Source organism: Uranotaenia lowii, chromosome 2, assembly GCF_029784155.1.
Source record: "Uranotaenia lowii strain MFRU-FL chromosome 2, ASM2978415v1, whole genome shotgun sequence".
Classification (NCBI taxonomy): Eukaryota; Metazoa; Arthropoda; class Insecta; order Diptera; family Culicidae; genus Uranotaenia; species Uranotaenia lowii.
This window is the reverse complement of record NC_073692.1, coordinates 271905616-271927648: the sequence shown is the minus strand read 5'-3', so window position 1 is coordinate 271927648 and position 22033 is coordinate 271905616. Positions and strand designations below refer to the sequence as shown.

Sequence of the window (22033 nt, the reverse complement as noted above, 5' to 3'; positions counted from 1 at the left end):
ATGAGGGACAAAACCTTTATACCTTGATACTTGTAAATGATAATTATTAATTTCAAAAGGTGTCAATGGCTTTGCCTATTCACGAGGAGGTTGGGTTGGGTTGGGTTTTTTTTTTGTAGAGAAATGAATCCAACTTAGATGAAATTTCAGGGACTAGATAAGAGAAAATCGATATTGAAAAACATGCGAAAAAATTTCGCCTTGTCTCCCGGTAGGACTTGAACCCACATCTTGCGCCTCTCCAAGGCCCATGCATTAACATTCTACTACAGTAGTAGAATGTTAATGCATGGGCCTTGGAGAGGCGCAAGATGTGGGTTCAAGTCCTACCGGGAGACAAGGCGAAATTTTTTCGCATGTTTTTCAATATCGATTTTCTCTTATCTAGTCCCTGAAATGTCATCTAACACAGTTGGATTCATTTCTCTACAGTAATCAGTATTTCAGCACTTTTTCAAATTCATTACCTGCTGTATCCCTTATCTTGAATAAATTTCACAAGGCCTCTCTTCCGTGGGGCAGTAGCTGTCCTTCAACCAGCGCAAATTCAGGAGAAATTGAATTCGGTCTTGTTTTCAAATCAAAAGATGAGACGAAAGCAGCAAACCAAAACAAACATTCGGTTGCTATGTCTTTCGACGCTGCATTGGGATGCAAAAATCGTTGGGAGCGTCACGTCAGTGTTTTAGTACTTAACGACAGCGTTGACAGGATACGCGACGCGACGTGTGACGTGGTATTGTGCGGGCGCCTTTACTCAGATACTCCGCGGCGGTGGAGGTATCCTACACAACGTTCGCGACGTACCTAACAGTTCGGCATACGCAGAAGGTAAAGTCTTACCTTTGTATGCTTTACTGCTAGGATCAGACGCACAATACTCGAATGCCCCCCGCCGAAAGGGCATTCTACTCCGACCGTGATCCGGTCTTACTCCTCCCTTTTTGGCTGGCAACCCTAGGCTTTTTGCCCGCCGTGTGCCGAATCGAGAGCAGCTTATCTTAGACTCGCGCCTGTCACAGCACACGCACGGGTCTTAAATGCTTGCGACTCAGATGAATCCTGACGGTGATGTCATCTTACCCGTCTCGAGTGGCTCATCCGACGGCGACGTGAGACCACTCTACCCGAGACGGTAACGTTGGAGGTATCCTACACAAAGACGCGCGACGTACCTAGCAGCTCGGCATACACAGAAGGTAAAGTCTTATCTTTGTATGCTTTAATGCCATGGTCAGACGCACACTACTCAGGTGCTCCCCGACGAAGGAGTCACCCTACACTGGTCGCTGGTTCCAACTCCTCTGCAGTGCAGTCATGATCCGGGTGAACCCATCGCTGACCACACGCCAAGTATTGGCATCCTCACACATCCTCCGCACGATGTTGTCGGCTGTCGTATCTGGTATGCAGGCGCCAAGCATGTTAGCACGTACCCCTTCGAACCTCGGACAATTGAACACTACGTGCTCTGGTGTCTCTATTGTGTCACCGCAGGTTGGACAGGGTGGCGAGGCCACGTGTCCAAACTGATGGAGGTACTGCATGAAACATCCGTGACCAGTCGAGAACTGTGTCATGCAGAAATCCACCTGTCCATGTCTCCGGTCAATCCAGGATCCGATGTTAGGGATCAAGCGATGGGTCCACCGGCCACGTTCCGAGCTGTCCTACTGGTGCTGCCAGTTGGACAACGAGGTCTATTTGGCATGTTTTCGCACGTCGGGCATGTGCCTGTGCTCGTAGCAGAAGATATCTTCCTCTAGCAAGACCGAGATGGGCATGACCCCCGCCACAACATCAGCAGCTACCGAGGACACTGTTCGGTATGTGCTGATTACTCGCAGGTTCATCAGCCGCTGTACACTGCAGAGCTTTTGAAGGTTACACTGCCTGCTCAAGGCTGCCTTCCAGGCTGCCGCTCCGTACCGCAAAATGGACGAGGTCACACTCGCCAGGACCCTCCTTCTGCTGCAGCGGATTGCCGAGTTGTTCGACATGGCCCGTGAGAGGGCTGCTGTCGCCATTGCCGCTCTTTTACAGGCGTAGTTGACGTGGGCCGAAAAGCTCGGCCGGACGTTGATCATCACCCCCAGGTATTTGATCGCACGCTTGGAATCGATTGCGCACGGTCCAACTGCAATCTTCCCTGATTGTGCTGAGATCAGGTTGGTGATCATCTAGGTCTTGTGGTGAGCCAGACGTAAGCTCTTGGAGCGCATCCAATTTTCCACCTTCTCGATAGCTACTGTGGCGAGTAGCTGGACCTCTTCGGTTGATCGGCCCGATGCCAGGAGAACCACGTGATCGGTGAATCCAAGTCTCCCATGGGGAGACGCAGTCTCAGCAGTTCGTCGTAGACAATGTTCCACAATACCGGGCCAATGTATCGATCCTTGTGGAACCCCTGCCGAGACTCTCGTGGTCCGAGGTCCACGTGGTATCTGAACGACCTCTTATTGGTAGCGCTCTAAATAGCGTTTTTACTTAATTGCTGCATTCTGTACAGTTTTCCCCTCCCACTTAGAATCGGGTCACATACAACTTCCGATTTCTCCATGAGGAAATAACGAATACAAAAAATTTGTTTAGCTGTTTTGATGAATTTTTGAACTTTTGTTGTTATGTTGTTGGTTATCCACCATGGATGCACGGATTCACCGCAGTTTCTGCCAAAGTATGTGCTTACATGCATTCTTTAGATTATTAAGTTCGACAAGTCTGCAATGCAGCAATGTACATCATACCCGGACCCCATGGCTTCGTATGAACTGTTATGGATGAATGTATTGTGTTGATGTAGGTTTATATTGGAAGAACGAGTCAATCGGTTGGGCTAGTTTACCTACAGGTATTCCGGCATCCGTGTATATACCTGGCCAGCTGGCAACTGATTGAACATTCTTATTATATAATCAGTTATAAGAGGAAACACATCTTACCTGTCGGCCACTTATGAGATTCAAACCAGTTTGATTTTGAATGCCTTTTTTAAATAATTATTTCTTTCAAAAAAAAGCTGAAACAACTAATTAAAATGCCACCAAGTGAACAACTGAAAATTTTTGAAATGGTATAAAAGTTTTCCATAACTGAGTTCTGAACCTTACCACGAGCAGTAGAGTCATGTATCATCATGAACCGGAAACCAATGGCTTGTATCCTTCGAATGGAAATAGTATTAGAAACATTATCAATCAATTCCTGACCATCATTCGACACGCGGATCCCAGTTAAACCGGACACGGTTAGTGCGCGCATTTTCCATTGTTACGGTTTGAAAAAAATCTTTTTTAAACAGTTTGGAGGTTTTCAAGTAAATGCGGCGATACGTGAAGAAAAATAAAATTACTGTTGATCGATAAAATGCAACTAGTTTAAGCAAAACTCGGATATCAAGCTGGAAGTGAGATTTTTCACCAAATTTCATTGTTTTATTGAATGCCGTGGAAAACGCCATGAGTGTGGGGAGAAATCTGTTCATTACGAATTCAGTAGAGAAAGAAAATCGATAAAATGTCATACGTGCACGAGCCATACGTGGCAGTTAGTTGTGGATTGTGATGACCTCTTCTAGAACAAATGTGAGGTTTCGTATAGTTAGTGTCCTATTTCTTCGAGGTCCATGTCTTGGTCTTCTTCGGTGTGGGACATCACACATTGTCACTAACGAAGGCTGACTATAGTGTTTCTACGAGGTTTGATAACGCCTTTGGAATAAAAACTAAAACGGCTGCATTTTGCAATTCTCTCCTCGAGCGTGAGAACTCGACGGTATGCTTACATGAAAGTTTTGTTACAGTAAAAATCAAACGCAGAGGCAATAATGGATATCTGGTGTAACAAACGGTTTTGCTATATCGTAGTCCTGCAATTAAATCGATCGATTGTAATGAATGTTAAATGTGTACTAACGGCTGATTCGAGCGGACTGCTTATTGAGTAACGGACAACTGCACTTTTCTCGACATTTTTCTTTGTTATTCCGTTTGTTTTTTGTTGCCAAATTGCAAATCAAACAGAAATCTCATGTTTCATATGCTCTTAAAGCTCGAAATATCAAAAGCAAAATGATGAAATGACGACTGCGTTCGCTGACATTTGTAGATAATTTTGATTTCTCTCATTAGAAATCATTTTGATTATGAATGTTAATTACATACCAAGAACAAATATTTATTTAGGTCGAGGTCGCTCGTTCCTGAAACTACAATCATTGAATCGTTGCTGTAAGTTTTCAGATCGTTCTCGTTACCTTTATTGTTCTTCAGAAAACAAAACAATTAATCAAACAAAAAACAAATTTCTAAAAATTTTTCTAAAAACTGTTTTATTTTTTGCAGACTAACGTCGCAAAACATCTTGTCTCCAGGCTATTAATATGATTATGTCCGTTACGACATTATTGTACATCAGTTGAATTAAAAGCAAACAACGCTAGTTGCAGCTTGCATTTATTTTTTTTAACCTTGCATTTGAATAAGCATTAGGGTGTCCCAAAATTACATAATATCTGAGAATTTAGGGACTCAACTTACAAATGGTAGATTAGGATGTGGAGTACAAACTTTTGTATGGGCCAATAAAAATCGGTCTAGGATAAAGGTATCCAGTCTTCAAAGAGCAACCCATGTGCGATGTGTACATAAGTTTATAAACACACTTGAACTCTACCATCATAGTACGTGTTGATCTTTCTCATTTGTAAACATATTTGAACTCAAGTTTAGTGTGCAAAATCGAGTTCATGTTCAAAATGGGTACGCACTCGCATGTTTAGAATGCAATCATAGCAATCAAGCATTGGTATAAAATATCCTGTCCACAGTATTTGTTTTGAATTTGACTATTTACAATGAACTTCTAATGCACTGCGACGTTCGAAGTTTTTGTGAGGAATGGTATCAAGTAGATTGACCGGGTCTCCACATCTAATGAGGATCGCATATTATGATCGTGCTGAGAAGATTGTTACGGAGGCGGTCGGGGAGGATTCAAGGAAGGATATAAGGCGATCATCGAGAAGTATCGTTGCAGGAAAATTTTAATGCCTTATGAGAGCTTTTTTTTAATTATTCATTTAATCGTTTTTTAGATAAGCTGTGATAAGAAATGGATTGTATGGAATCATTTCCGATAGAATCTGGCTGATTCAGTGTTGGGTGATATTACTTCATTTCCCCCCTTGATTCAAAGATGCTATTAAGGCGCCACCTCAAAAACGACAGACGACAATTTGGATCTAGAAAGTTTAGTCTAGGCCACTACTCGGCAACCTTTGAAGTCAGAAGAGCCTAAAATTGAAATATTTCAAGTTAATCAGTATAGCAAGAAAACAATTTGCATACGTGCCAAATTTCATGAAAAAACATGAACATTCTTCGAAATATTTCATGTTTCACATTGATTTTATAAAACTTTAAAACCTCTTTCTCCTCTTTTAAAATTGGGGAGATATAGAAATAGATACTGTAAATGGTCGGCCTTAAATCAGACTTAGCTGAGTATCGTAAGGAAACTCTGGAACAACTGAATTTGAATCTCGTGTAATTCATATACGGTCCCATCGGCCAAAGTGAGCAGCGAAGATGGATCAAAGTAATTCATATACGAGATAGAAATCGGAGCGTGTTCTTGTTTATGAATATCGAAGACTTCTTTCTTTCATAAGGCAATTGTGCCTAAAACTCAAGTTTCTTGATAAAATACGATGATTTTCATTTACCGTATCAATTAAAATGCAACACTTTGTTCTGTTAATAACTTTAATGCCTTGATGGAAATTGATGAAATTTTTAGCGAAGTTACCCGGTAATGCAATGTTTATATCTGCAAATTTTTGTGAAGTTCTGTCAAGTGGTTTTTGGGATAGCGTTCAAAGGAGGAATTTTTCGACGTAAATTTAAGGCAACACATAAGCCATCTATAATGCATACTTTGAACCACCTTTTTAAAATCAAGGCTATTTTTTGATACGTTTGCTGTTTCCTGAAGCTTGACCTTCAAAATAACTCAAAATATTGAATTTGGTCGAAGTTATAACAAATTTAGCCGAATGTCCCCCTTTGGCACAAAAACAACATATTTGCCTTTTTTATCATTTTTTTCGAATACACTCCTTACTTTTCAAAGGTATCATTTGAAAAAAAAAAAATCTGGGTCATAAAATTTTCACAAAGGTTATTTAGATGCTTAATTTTTTTTTGTATAAAATGAAAAATAAAAATAAACCAGCAAGATATTTTCTAAAAAGAATGTTTTATCCAATTGACCAAAATGTGTACCTTGCGTGAAATTTTTTAATGCCGATGCCATCAGAAGATGCTGATTTTGGGGCACTTAAACTTTGCTGAACAAAGTATGTTGTTTGTACCAACATGTAAAGAGCTATTAACGATTCAATTCATTATTAAAAATCACAATTTAGGATATTTTTTATTTGATTTAAATTCAAAAATTACCTCAAATCGACTCAGTCTATTGAGATTCATCTGAAGATTGTTATAATGATTTCAAAATACGAAATCTGAATTTTATGTACATTATAGACATTATATAAACATTATAATTCAAGCTTTCGTTCAGCTGCAGAACTCGGTGAGAAATCAAAACACAGAAACAACATCATCATGCGAGGATGAGTGAAGTCAACCATAGTCCAACTAAAAGTAGTAGTAGTGCTAGTGAACGACATATCAGCAGCAGTATTCTAGTTAAAATAACACCAACCCCCGACGGAGAAAGTATCAAAACCGAAAGTACGGCAATTTCTCCAGACTACCCCACCCATCCGGAAGACCTTGCTGAGAATCCCATTCGGAATGGACGCCTTCCGGCAGGCATTGTGCTACATCCGACTACCCTCAATGTTCTACTGCCAAATTTCATCGAACAAGAACAGCGAGCCAGTTCTCCTTACATCAATCAGAGTCAGCTTCTGGGCCAGGAACTAAGAACGATTCAGTCGAGCCCGTTAAAGAAAGCCAGACGCTACAGCCAAGATTCGCAACTTCTACGGACCGTGTCATGGAACAGCAGTGAGGTAAGACTAGAGTTTGACATGTTACAAAATTTTGATGATTTTTTCAAAGATCAAATGTTCTACACCTTAAACTTTGCAAGTCATGCAAGGAAACCCCTCCCCCCCTCCTCCCAAGGCTAAAAAATGGAGTTTGAATGTGAAGCGATCGATGATCCACCACCAAACCGAAGGTTTTCATCTTCTGCTAAATTTGTCCGAACGATCCTTTGCTGATATTGTTATTGAGGCATCACGAAGGGGAGATAATAATAAATAATGCAAATAATTTAACAAAACCTCTTACCAACAAAATTGTATACAATCTAAATTTAACATAATCGAAAATTCGAATTAGTTTACATAAACCACTTGAAAAAAAACACAAAAGATGAAAAATATCCTAGCTTCCACAGTTTGATTTTTGCACTTGAATTTGTTTAAATTTATTTACTTCCCTCTTCGGGTTTTTCTAAAATTGAGAAGGGGGTGACAGAAGAAGAAATTGCTATTTGTTCCGGCCTTATTGAAGACCTTTACATTAAAAGCCTTGTGTTTTAAGTAGGTAGTTGAGATATTTACTTTTCACAATGCAGTTTTTTAACTGGCCAATTTCAGCGGCTAGACTACGCCGCCAGGAGTTTCTGGGCCTGCCTCTTCTTCGATGCCCATCTGGACTTCAGTCAAGCGCCTCTCTTCAAATCTCGTTCTCGCTGCGTGTGCCCAATCCGTCTCCATGTCTCCACTAACGCTCCCGAATCTCGATCTCTGGCGCTTTTTGATGACACCGGCGATGTATATGTAGATGCATAAGCGCAACAAGTTTCGCACCCGTACAACTATACGGATTTGACGTTTGAGTTGATATTTCGGATACACGCAAACGCAAATCGGACTTCTCTGATCAGGGTTTTAATGTTTTTCTTGGTACCACCATCAGGCTTTATCTGGCTACCAAGATACTGGAAGCACTCCACTTTATCTACCTGTTGCCCTGCTACCACGAAATTGGAGGAATTTTCCATCGACGTGATCTTTACGACATTGACTTTGAGACTTGCTGCCTTGGAGCTTTCGATGAGGTTGTAGAGTTTGCAATGCATGTCTTGTTGTCTTTGGGAAAGCAAAACAATATCATCTGCCAAGTCAACGTCGTTTAGCTGCTCCATAGTCAAACGATTCTACGGCAATCCTCTGTTTGATCTACAGTCAATCGATCCAGTCAAGATCGTACGATGTCAAGTACGATGAGACTCGGAAGTCGGAACTGCGCAGTCAAACCACGTCAAACCTGGCACTAATAAGGCGGGTCATATAGTAATAAAATATCTCTAATGGCGACGGCTCTTTCTCCCTATTCGGCAAGGAAATTTGTCCAGGCTCTCTTGTCTCGTCCGCAAGCTCGTTCAACTGCCATTTCCAGCTCCGCATATCTTAAATGGGCGGCTGCTTTTACTGGCCCGGTACATGCCTACGCAATTCCGACTTTCGCCTTTCTCCGACCATCGCCCATCCTCCAAGTTTCATCCGACATCCATTCACATCTTCTTCCACACAATTTACCGAGAGTACTTTGGCATGACGTGATAATTGTCCTTGATTCCAGTCCAGTTCTTAGACAGTTCGGGCTGTCGGCAATTCCGAGGCTCGGGATTCAAGCAGTTCAACGCGTGCCCTCTTCACCTCTGGATTCTCCAGCCGGCGAACGTCATATCGACAGTATCGACATCCGCCTTTCTCATCTCGACGCTGGAAACGCGCAACTCTTAGGTAGTCGTATCTCACCAAGGACGAGGTGATGGTGAAAGAGCGATCCACCGATCACCATGTTGTTGTTGCCACAAAATTCTACCAACAGCTTTCCGTTTTCGCTCATCTTTCCTAGTCCATGGCGCTTCATGATGCGCTCAAAGTCCTATTTATCGGAGCCAATCTTTGTATTGAAGTCACCTAAGTGGATTCGACTGTCACCTTTCGGAATTCTCTCAACCACGATTTTCAATTGACTGTAAAACTGCTCTTTCTCTTGCAAATCGGCAACGTTATTTGGCGCATAACATTGGACCTTTGTAAGAAGGGTTTCCAATGTGCCTGATTTTTCAGGATTTGCCTGATTTCTGTATGATTATGGAAATGATATGTTTGAAAAGAAGAATGAATGTTACATACTGAATATTGAACGAGTGCTAGAAAAAACTGATTCTTTACACTTGACATTGGATTGGAGCCTTTCTTAACTGTTTTTAACTGTTTTGGATGAAGGTATACGTTGTTATTTGAAATACTAAATCTGAAGTTTTAAAATGCGGAATCTGTCTTCTGCTCATTTTTTCAATCTAAAATCGCTTCTTACCCCCTGCATATGAACCAAATACGTATGATTTTGAAATATTTTCTACATTCTTTTTGTTTGATCTTTTACTATAAAATATTTTAAATTTTTTGATTGCGTCAATCAATAATTCAATTTTCAATCATTAACCCCCACAAAAATATCAAAATTGTAACCCAAGTAACAATTTAAGTTTTATTCCAACCTTAACAGTCCGCTTTCCTAAAACTACTTTATAAGCCAAAGCGCATTCTACGCTATTAGCACAACTACTTTAAAGCTAACATATGGCCAATATTATTTTGTTAAAGTTTTTAAAGCTTATTCTATACGCTATAATAAAACATCCAACAGAATAGTTGTATTCGACCTTATAGACATAGCCTTAAGAAACCTTTCAGAGCTCTTTTAAGACTATCCACAGCTCCTTTAAAACTACGTCAAGGAATCTGATAGGAATTTTACTGTGGCAGCTGTGGAATCTGATAGAAATTTTACTGTTGGAGCTTTCTGTTCCGCTTTTTTTGTCGGGTTATCACTTACTCTCTCAAGCATTTGGTGATTGGTAAAGATTCCATTTGAAATATTTTAAAAATATTCTCATTTTAATTTTCAATCTTAGCATGAAACTTCCTGCAACCTCAGATTTCTGGTGGTTGAGCTGTTTTTTAATTGAAAAAAATAATTTAAGGAAAATATAAATTTGCTCAAATGATGCAATTTTTATTATTTTAAGAGGAGAAATCACCGTGAATTTGTTTTATGAAATGAATTTGCGGCTTTATCGGTGAGGGTTAAAGAGTTGAAATGAAAGACGGATAGAAGATCAGAAGAAAATTCTAGGGTGGTGAAAAGAGCGAAGAGCATTTGAAATAGAAGCTTGACCACATGCTAAATTCTTTGTCCCGCATCAATTAACTGTATTGAAGAAGTAGTACCCAATAGAGAAGGCACTACATTTTTCGATACAGTTAATTATGGATGGTTCGACCGCCATGTGAGTGTGCACATGTGCCGAACGGACAACTCTTTAACCCTCACCGATAAAGCCGCAAATTCATTTCATAGATGCAATTTTTGTTTTGCATTGAAATTTATGACCTATACAACAAATAGTACCACCAACATTGTCAAAATTGTTAAAAATGTCTAGTTTATATTATTAAAGTATAATTTCCATCAAGATGGCGTCAGTAATTTCGATTCAATTTCACAATCAATATGGTGATCAGTTAATTAATATTGAAAATCTTAAGGCAGTTGTAAAACAGTGTTAAAATGGTTTTATGCCGGTTAGAAAAATGTTGTAATAAAGCAATTTCAATTAACAGTTTTAAAATGGTTTTAAGAGACCTTGAATCACAGATTCGTTTGACGTTTCCCTTAATGGAATACACGCTCATGATGGATTCATCCTTTTTTGAGGAAGAGGAGTTTTTGCAAAAAATAAGAACATTTGCTTGGCAAAAGGCATTCATACAACTTTTTGTTTTGTTTCCTTTTGGCTATGATTAGAGGGTGGTCAATTATCTTTAAATACCAAGTAGGTATTGTTATCAAATAATCTCAGACTGTTATGGAATAGATAATTTACTGTCATCAAAAGCCTGGCCTCAAAGCTAAATAATAACCCGCATAAATGAGAATTATAACCAAACGATTGCTGAAATTGTCAAACGACAATTTATGAAACGTAAAAAACGTTTAGCAAACGATTATAGAAATTGTAAAATACATTGCCTGAATCGTGAATTCCGAAAAGATTGAATTTTAAATCTGTAGTTAGGTTATGTAACTGTTTAAATACTGTTTATTTTTTATTTACATAGTATTCCGTCTCACGACATAACTTGACGAACATAATTCCTAAAATTCACTCGGTTCATAGCAACCGTTCTCCAATTTCTCGGGCACCCCACGTTCGCCAGATCACGCTCCACTTGGTCTAACCACCTCGCTCGTTGCGCCCCCGCTCGTCTTGTTCCTACCGGATTCGTAGCGAACACCTGTTTTGCAGGACAGTCGTCCGGCATTCTCGCAACATGTCCTGCCCAGCGTATCCGGCCAGCTTTCACCACCTTCTGGATACTGGGTTCGTTTAAATACTGTTAAAACAGTTGTATGGGAAAACTTTTCTGCAAACACTATGCTAACGGTTTAGGAAACGCTATTAATTATAATATGCAACATATCAAACTATAATGGTTATTGTTGTAATTGGAAGCGATAAAACGATTCTATAAAACGTGCCTCGGTCGGATATTTTGCTTACGATAACCAGAACTGCGTTACGCTTTAAATAAATTGTAATTTTCAATGATCGACCAATGCTTGTGGTCTTCATACTGAATATATCATCTGAAACTTGTGGAGGTTGATGAAAGCTTAGAATGAACATTTTCGCTAGTGATGAAGCTCAATTTCTCCGTCTTTGCTGAGGAGAAGCCGGTGGCTGCAGTCTTCTAGAAATTTTCAAAGGCGTTTTATCCGGAAAGAATTTTGTTGACTCTGGATTGGATGACTTAAATATAGATTAACTTTGCATTGAGAGACAGAGATGGATAAATACAACAAGTACTTATTTCGGCGAACTTGTAAATTAATTGTCTTATACATTTATTCTTATCAAATTACAAAAAACGTTTATTCACAGTGTGCTTTTATTCAATCCATAAGAATTGAGTGATTAATGATGTGGACTGATTTGCGGTTGTTTTGAAATTTGAATGCGGATGCAACAAAGTTGTTTTTATTTTTCAGATGAATTTGACTGTTTTAATTTATATCATTTTGATAGCCCGTTTTTCTCAATTTTGAGTGATAATTCTTTCAAAACAGATTATGCTATCTCAAAAAGAGGTAAAAAAGTTTTAGCGTGTATACGTTCTTCTCGATTGTCAAATTATCTGTCACTTAGTTTTATCATGCCTACACTGACTGTTTTTCAACTTGGCTTGAAGGCTAGTTTTAAAAGCGCATTGAGTGCATTTTAAAAACTGGTACCTAAGCTCTAATAAAAACAGGAAAGTACACCCAAAATAATTTTCACTTAAAAAATAAGTGACATCTGTAGTAAATTCTCGCCGTACGTAATTTCATTTGAATTTTAAGTGATGGGTCAAGTGAATTCATTTAAGTGACCGGTCAAGTGAATTACACTATGACGTTCGAGTGAAATTTATCTGAATTTCTTAGCAAGTTTCTAGTTAATTATCTCTCGCGTTTTTAAATAAAAGAACATTTATAGAACACCTCTTCGATTTCAAATACTTACATTAAGCTTTCGCCATACATTTATTGATTGGAAAATTCCATCGTAATCCCAAGGCAGATCGGTTACTGCGGCTAGTGCGACTTCTAAATCTTCCCTGCTGCAAACCAGAAAATCTGTCCAGTCTAACCCACAAGCTGAAACATGATAACACCTTTAAATAACTTTTTCTTACATCACGTTTAACACAAACTACCGCCAAAATCGCCTAGTAAAGAATTGGGAAAATCCAAATCCAGCATAAGCTTTAAACGCTGCTCTTTGGAATTTGCCATTTTGAACTCTGAAAATAAACACAATCACAACCCGACATTCACTTGAAATTCAAGTGAAGGGGAAGTGAATATTTTTTCTCACTTCAAATTCAAGTGACGACTGAAGTGAATGTGGATGAATTCACTTGAAATTTAAGTGACTGCCAAGTGAAATGTACATGTCGCACTTGAATGGAAGAAAATCACTGGATCCTTGTTTTTAAGTGAAAAATCATGTGTATTTTAAGAGTGAATTTGGGTTCAGTGTATGTGTTTTATTGATGCTTAAGCAATACTTTTGCAACGTTTTTACAACACCCTTAAGATAGTGTTTCATTCAAGTTTTAGCAAAACTTTCAGGGCTCTTTTAAAACACACGATAAATGAAGCATTTCCTATGTTACAACAGAACCGTTTTTAAAATTTGATGCCATGGAAAAGTCTTCATAAAACAATATTAAAACTCAAAAAAGCCAATTGGCTTAATCTATGTTACTTGGGTAAGGAGACTTGAGCATTTAGCCAGGCTGCTATAATTCTTAGCAAAAATCAAACAAAATCTGAAGATAAAAGGTCAATTGATTTTTAGCCATAAAAGTTCTTATTTCACAATTTATAAGTTTCCGACAAAGAGAATCCTGAAAGATTGTCTACTACCCTATAGTCATTACATACTAAATGGCACAATTTTTAGATTAAAGCAATTTTTTGAGTCCTTTTTATCAGGCCATTCATGAATTAATGCTAATGCTAAGCAATGATCAAGATCTTTTCAGATGAAAAATATATCTTTTTGGACTCTAGGGATTGTGGAGTATATAGACGAAAAGGAAAAGTTACACAAATCAATAGAATGTTCACAGCAAATTGTGTTTTGCTGAAAATCAGCAAATTTTTGCTGGATTTTGTCCCGCTGGATTTCTACCAAAATTTCCAGCAATTTTGATTGCTGAAAAATCCAGAAAACTTGATTACTGGAAATCCAGCAATCTCAATAACTGGAAACCAGTTATCTTAATTGCTGGAAACCACGATTTTTTCAAAAAATCAGATTTTCTTGGATTCTAAATTAGATTTAAAATTTTAGCCCGCATGGTGTACATCATGCTTCATCTGAAATAAAATTATAAATTATTAGATTCCTTAACGAAATATTTTATCTCTTCGAAAAAAATATACCTTTGGTTTGAATGCTTCATCACTAGAAGTCAAACACTTTTTCGCGCGCAACGAAAAATAATTAGCAAAAACAAAAACAAATTCGAATTTGACAGATCGATTGCTATTTTTTCAGCAATGAAGATCAAGTACCTACTGGATAAATCAGCAAGACGGAGAATGTTTGCTGGTTTCCAGCAAAAATGCGGATTACTGAACTTTTCCAGCAAGTTTGTTTTGCTGAAAATCAAGAAAAAAATTTATTGTTTAGATAGAATAAATCATCCACATGCATTCAATGCAGAAAAGATTCTGAACGATAGTCTTCTCTTTTATCACTTTTAATCCAGAGAAAAAAAAACCCATCGATTTCCCGCCCATTTCTCTGACGCTCGGGTATTTGACGCTTTAAAAAGTGGGTATCAAGGCTGGGTAACCCAGCTCATTAGAGCTTATTAGGGCACTATTCTTGTATCGGAAACATCGGAAAAGGTAAACCCGTTAAAGTCTAAATTGGTTCAGCAGTTTTCACTGCTGCCAATCGAAAGGAAAGAGTCTACCTTGAATTCATTTCGGAAGATCAAGACAGGGATCAATTGAACCCATAACATACAAGTTATCACCGTATCAACCGACACCACGTGAAACCACACGGCTGCAGCCAATCAGCAACGCACCGGGAACCAAAAGCGCACACGAACACAGTAGCACATTTTATGCTGACGCTAGCGGCTCGTGTAGACACCAACATTCGTTGGTGACGACACCTTTTAATTGTAAGCAAAACATGTGTACAGTTGACATTTGGGATAATAAATCTAATAAAGTTAGTCTTTGGTTGACCGTCAAATTGGTAGCAGCTTATTTTCAAAAAGTCTATCACGGCCAAAGATTCATCACTTACACTATGGAAATATTTTTCTTTAAAAAAAACATGCCATATTGGTAACAGCGAAGAAAATTAAAGATCTCGAGAATTTATTGAGGTCCTCGAAGAATTCTATCGGACTTACTGCGCGATCATAATTACCCACTTAACCATAATTGTCTCCAAAGATATAGAAGACAGAAATAAGGTTCTTAAGAAATGCTCCATAATGGTTCGGCAACCATCTTCGATCAAATGCGTGTGTTCTTTGTGAATTGAGCGAAAGGGTCTTGGTAGGTACTTCGGATTCTCAAAATCCGAAATTCCAATATTCAGAAATAGTATTTCAATTGATATTGATTCCTAAGGTTAAAATCTAACTACGCCAATAAAATTTTCTTCTGTTGTCATCATAGGACTTCTCCAAGCGTCATTCAAAGGATTCTCTTACAGACGTCATATCATGCGTCAAACTTTGAAAACCCAAAAAATAGTGCGTTCATTGTTTTTGAGATTGTTTTTTTTTTCTCCTTTCTTTCTTTGTACAGATAAATAACCAGAACGATCAGAATCAATTATTCATGCGACACAGCACCGACAACATCCAGACTATTAATAGTTTTCCGTGCTGTAGCAACTCGAATGCCAGCAACGGCATGAATGGAGGATTGAACCCATATTCGAATCACAACGGGAGCAGTAGCAACAACAGCAATGCGAATGGCGGTTCGAACAAATTCCACACCGCTCGAACGACAAGCATGAATGCTGAATTAGACACGCATGGAACAATCTCGACGACGACGTCTTTAGACTACACGAACAACAATAACAGCAGTAGTAGCAACAACAAACACGAAAGCAGTCATCATGGGATAATATCCGAGGATTCGAACGCCGGTTTTTACCAAGGTCAAACTGAATCGGCGGCCGGAGATACGGACCACTTAAAATTAAGTATATCTACCACCGATAAAACACTTTCGGCTCTGGATGATATTATGGAAAGTCCTCTGCTTAAGTCACCGGTAGAAAAATGGCTCGAGGCACAGGACAAGGCCATCGAACAAATGAAAGTAATCGACGAGCACAATAGAAGGTATGCTATCCTATAATTTACCATCAAAAATTCAACTTAGTCCCTTAACATCCAATTGGCGTTCAAATCCATCTTTGGAAAATAACGCATGACTTAGTCCCGCTATTTACAGCAAAATATTTGGTCCCAAGATATCGGATAGCGAAAACATCCCGGGCACCCCAATGGATTCGTCGGATATTGCGTCAGAGATCAACAAGAGCTTCAATTCTAGCACCGTAAGTTTGACAAATGAGCGTCGCAGGTCATCGACCAAGCTTATTGGGGCGGGAATGGCAGCAGGTCGTGACGGAAAAGATACCCAGGGCCGCAACAGTATGGGAGGGACAAGTTTCCGAAGCAAAAGGCGTAAAACCTCGGAACAATCCGACAACACTCGACGACCAAGCAAACAGGACAAAGAGGTTTCCAATGTGATGTCATAGCTGCTTGAAGTTACTAAATAATTGAGTGTTCCATTTTTTCAGGGACTAGATCCAGAGTCTTTGATGTTCCGTGACGGCCGTCGTAAGATCGATATGATTTTGTGCTACGAAGAAGACGACACCGGGGTGATGACGGAATTAGAAGCACTCAAGCGGCATCAGAGAAGGGTGTTTCAGGAGAACCTTCTCAAAGAGGGGCTGGAGTTCGAGGTGGAAGATAAATCACAGGCCTTCGATGAGAAGACCTTTTTCGTTAAGATTCACATTCCATGGCGGACGGAGTCACGATATGCCGAAGTCATGAACCTAAAGCTGCCGGTAAAGCGGTTTATCACCATTAGTGTAAAGGTGAGCTGCTAGAATAATTAAACAGGTTCTCACTAAATAGGGGAGATACGGGCATAATGACCACCTTAAAGAGGGTGCTTGTTTAACCATAGAAAACAGCATTAAAGTGTGAGTTACCTCATTGTTTAGTATTCAGACACTAAATAAGCCAATTTCCTAACTGGCTGAAACTTGGAAAAGTTAACAAAAACGTTTTAAAATACATTTTGATTTTTTTTTTCGCCGAAAGCTTAAAATCAGTCACTGTAAGCTAGGTCAGGCAAACATATAATCACTGTAACATTTTTTATTACTTTTCGGAAAAAAAACTGAGGATTTAAAAAAAAAATTGTAATCGTTTAACACAAAAACTCATAGGCGGTCAAATCCCAACTTTGCCTTTTCTAGCAATCATATCCTTCTTTACCCTATTGGGCGGTCAAATCGATCGTCACGTACCAAAACGCTCAGCAGCCTCTGACCTACGTGCTCCCTGGGTCACGAAAGAGTTGCGACAAATGAAAGCACTTAAGAACAAAGCCCTCCGCTACTACTTGAGGCACAAGTCTCTCCACGCCAAAAACCAGTATCGCAAACTTAACGCAGCTTATAAAAAAGTATGCACGCGTTGTTACCAGGGCTACCTTCTCCGGATTCAGCATGGTTTTAAAACTAGACCCAAATCGTTTTGGCAGTACATTAGGGACCAACGGAAAGAATCGGGCTTACCGTCCTACATGTTTTTGGAAGACAAGTCGGCGACCTCGGACCTTGATATTTGTAACCTCTTCGCTGACAAATTCCGTAGTACTTTTGATTCTGGTTCAATATCCACGGACCAGTTGACTTTTGCGGCTAGTAACGTCCCACATCAGAGCACTTCCTTTCATCACATCGTAATCGATGACGATACCATCTTGAAGGCGACTGCTAAGCTGAAATCCAGTGTCTCTGCAGGTCCGGATGGCATTCCAGCGACTTTTCTAAAACGCTATATATCACATATGCTGACTCCTATAAAGCGAATCTTCCAATCATCGCTCACGGAATCCACGTTCCCTTCCATTTGGAAAGAGGCTTACATGTTTCCGGTCTACAAAAAAGGTGACAGGAGGAACGTTAACAATTATCGCGGTATTTCTGCCCTATGTGCGATCGCCAAACTGTTTGAGCTGGTTGTATTAGATCCATTTTTCTCGTATTGCAATTTTTATTTCTCTAACGAACAACATGGATTCATGCCCAAACGCTCTACGACAACAAACCTGTTGACGTTCACATCTTCCGTGCAAGACAGTTTTGCCATGGGATCTCAAACCGACGTAATCTACACCGACCTGATCGCAGCTTTCGACAAGGTAAACCACAAAATAGCCATAGCCAAACTAGATCGTATCGGTATTTGCGGCTCTTTACTGGAATGGTTCCATAGCTACCTGCACAGCAAGATAAATTCGTGTAAATTTAGATCGAAAACGATGCACGAAAACGGAATATCGATTTCGATGTAAAATTCTATCACGGTTTATTTTTTTTTCCAGAATGTAATTTTTGAGGCGTGTAAATTTAGATTGAAACCAATGCACGAGATCGGATCACAAAAGCCGTCGTGTAAAAATACACAGGGATGTAAATTTTTAAATTTATTATCGTAAATATTGTAATTTTTTAGCTAAATATTCAGGTTTTTTGCTTTTGTCTTTGAATGAATACGCCCACATGCATTATTTTTAATTCACATTTATTTACAAAACTGAAAATTAAAACACCATCACGGAAAGCGTCAAGCTGGAATTGTTGTTGCATCCGATGATTCCCAGCACGCGGATGTTTTTACAGTTCAGCGTCATCAGTATCCTCGAATGGTTCCGGAACATCATGATCTTTCGGTCAGCACTTGGACACTTTAATTGATCTGACAAAAAGATTGTCCGGATAATAACTGTCCGGATAAATATCAGCCTTTGCGAAAATATCTGACCTTGCTGTAATGCAGAAAAAACTAGTCAGTTTCAACCGCATTCTTCATTTCACGTATACTTACGACTTTAAAAGACTCTAGAAGTGCTGCTGTAGGTAGCTACGCCTTTGATCCACTCGTTTCCGAATAATTTTTCGACTTGTTTACTTTGTGCGCAAACTAACGAAATATAAAAAGGCAGAAGTTAAATATTTGCATTCAGTTTTAAATCAAACAGATCTAACTTTACACGGTTTGTGACATAAATTTCATTGACCGGTTGATTTTTGCACGACGCAATGTAAAATTACATCAAAACAGTTTATTTCTATCCTATTTTTGAAAAAAAGTCTAATATTACATCAAAAGGAGTTTAAAATTACATCTTTTTGCAATTACACTCAAGAAAAAATAGATCACTCGTTTTTTTAGATTCCGTGTACTTTTAAAAATTTTTTGCTGTGTGGTAGGACGGAAACTTATTGATCAAGTGAATCATTTCCCAATCAATTCCCTGCCTCTTCTGGAGTACCTCAACCCATCATATTCCTGATCTACTTCAACGACGTGCTGCTGCTTCTCGATGGACCAAAACTGGCGTATGCCGACGACTTGAAATTGTTTCAATCCATCAACAGCCCCGAAGCTGTCAACGTCTTGCAGAGCCAGTTTAACATCTTCGCCGCCTGGTGTGTTGTCAATTGCCTTCCCTTGAATCGCAACAAATGTACGGTAATTTCGTTTTCACGCAAGCGGGTACCGCTATCGGCTGATTATTTTTTTGGACATGAGGCAATTGCACGAGTTGAGCATGTGAAAGACCTTGGTGTGATCCTGGACGAACGGCTGGATTTCAAGATCCACACAAACTACATTGTCGATAAAGCTTCCAGATGCCTGGGTCTTTTATTCCGCATGACAAAAGACTTTAAGGATATTTATTGTCTCAAGAGTCTTTACTGCAGCTTGGTTCGATCGTCGCTCGAATATGCCTCGGCTGTATGGTGCCCCTACTACCAAAATGGCTCGAAGTGTATCGAGGCCTGCGCTTCGCTCTCCGGAACCTGAACTGGCAAGACCCGTTCCGACTCCCCAGCTACGAAAGCCGCTGCCGCCTTATCGACATCGACACGCAGCAGGCCCGCCGGACCGCAACACGGGCCTCTATTCTTGCCGATCTGCTTTCGTCTCGAACCGACTGCCCTGCACTGCTAGAAGCAATCCAACTCAGCGTGCGATCCCGAGGCTTGAGGAATCGTAATCTTCAGCTCTTTGCTCCTCTCCGACAGAATAACTACGGAGCTAATACAGCGCTAATTGGTGCAATAAGGACGTTTAACCGCTTCTCAGATCATTTTGATTTTGAAGTTTCGAGGGAATTATTCCGAAGAAGAATCCTTAGTGCTTTAAGTATAGTATAGGGTGAATTCCGTGTAATTGTAGTTTGTCTTTAATTTTTAACCTATCATTTGGATCAATATGTGATCTGTTGATGAAAAATAAACAAATAACAAATCCCTCTTTGCCCTTTTGGGCTGTCACACACTTCTTTACCCTGACGGGCAATCGGATCCTTCGTTGCCTAACGGCTTTGTATGACCAGTGATGAGTTACACTCAAGCACTTGCCCCATTCTTCCCTCCACCCTGAGGGGGAATGCCAAAACACTGGCATGGATCGCCAATGTGGAGTCCCGGTTCTGGACCTTATTGAGGTCCAAATTCAGACTACTCCAACCGACTTGATTACTGACTTGACCCTGTAGAGGTAAGTTGTGCTAGCGATTGCTCATCATCGTCGGATGAATTCGGTTCTTTTACCTGCCTGTATTTATGGTGAGAGCGCAAAGACAACATATATCAAGATGCCACAACCCCTATTTTCTACACCTACAGCCGGGATCTGTCCTAAAGCAAAACGTCGGATGGGAGACCATGGGAGTTATAAGCAAACACTATCGACATCAGGTCCTCCATAGAAGAGTTAAGATTAGTTAGGGAGCTTTTGGAAAACTTTTGCAAACTGCCATACATTTGTCCTAACTACAAAACGTCAAACATTTACCTGGCATCGCGGATACAGACATTCCTCGGCAATAATCTTCACGGATTCATTTTGAATTTAAATTCTTCAAATGCACAGCTCATTGGTGACCTATCAACTTAAAGAGTAATGACAAATGATCACTATTTAATCGAGACATGTGCTGATATAGGTACTGCGCAGAAGTAGGTAAATGCGACCGAAATCTTTGTTCCAGATTTGCTACAGTCTCTAACTTCTTTGCAAAGCAATCATAATCCAATTGTTCGCTGACCGCTTGCCAGGTATTGGCATCATACTCATGTTGTGCGTCGTGTTCGAATCTTGGTAAATTGGTGTTTGGTTTGGATGTCTCATAGCGTAACGGGTAGAGTCGCAAGTTCAATTGACCGTATCTGGGTTGTTAGTTTGGTAGTTTTTTTGCAATGCAAAAAGACATATCCCTATTCACCAGCTTTTCACTTTTTGCATTACAACATACGATGCAAAAATACCCCAGTCCCTGAGAAATTCAAACATGATATTTCACAGAACAATGCACAGTATCGACCATTGAGCTACTTCAAATGTGACCTCCATTTTCTAGAGCCCTTCCCTCCTTATGTGCTGGAGCTTACGATTCTGAAAGGTTAGCACAGGTACTGGTACATATGCTATGTGGTTTTGAGTAACTTTAGTATAGTAGTAGTTAATTATATCCAGTAAACGCACCATTGAAAACGTAGAAACATCCCAAAATGATTGTTTTTGACGATACTAAGATAAAATATTGTCAATTATCGAATACTTGATAATAGATCATCTTAGTAACGTCAAAAACCGTCATCATGTGCCTTCAGGTGTGCGTACGGAAAAAGTTTCCACACTTGAGGCAGGCCCTGGGAAGAAACTGTAACTTGCAGCGACTTAGCATATTGCCCAGGTTATGTGGATGTAGAGGAAACACCCGATCATGTGGTATTTGTCTGTCCGAGGTTAGCGGCGGTACGTACTTCCATATTTGCCGCCTGTGGGCCCGATACGACAGCAGACAACGTTGTACAGAGGATGTGTGCGGATTCCAACACTTGGCATGCGGTCAGCGATGAGTTCACCCGGATCGTGACTGCCCTGCCGAGGAGCTGGAACCATCGGCAGTCCGCGAACGGTGTAGGATGACTCCATCGACGGGGTTCATCTGAGTAGTGTGCGTCCGATCCCTTTATCGAAGCTACAAAGATAAGACATCATCTTCTGCGTAGTGGAGGTTAGAGGTGCGTCGCAAACCTGTGTAGGATA

At 39.8% G+C, this 22033-nt stretch overlaps 1 protein-coding gene across 6 annotated transcripts in view; it reads left to right on the top strand.

Moving 5' to 3' along the window:
- Positions 1-3221: 3221 nt before the first annotated feature.
- The window catches only part of LOC129746807 (anoctamin-4), a 42503-nt gene continuing 23691 nt past the window's right edge, over positions 3222-22033 (top strand). Inside the window, exons 1-5 of one of the 6 annotated variants that reach the window (XM_055740690.1) lie at positions 3222-3406; positions 6575-7042; positions 15450-16000; positions 16098-16413; positions 16468-16773. In XM_055740690.1, coding sequence (XP_055596665.1) covers positions 6638-7042; positions 15450-16000; positions 16098-16413; positions 16468-16773 — 1578 coding nt within the window. In that variant the 5' untranslated portion in view covers positions 3222-3406; positions 6575-6637. Of the gene's footprint in view, positions 3775-6574; positions 7043-15449; positions 16001-16097; positions 16414-16467; positions 16774-22033 lie in introns of all 6 variants that reach the window. The other 5 variants (XM_055740689.1, XM_055740693.1, XM_055740692.1 and 2 more) reach the window with 5 other exon arrangements.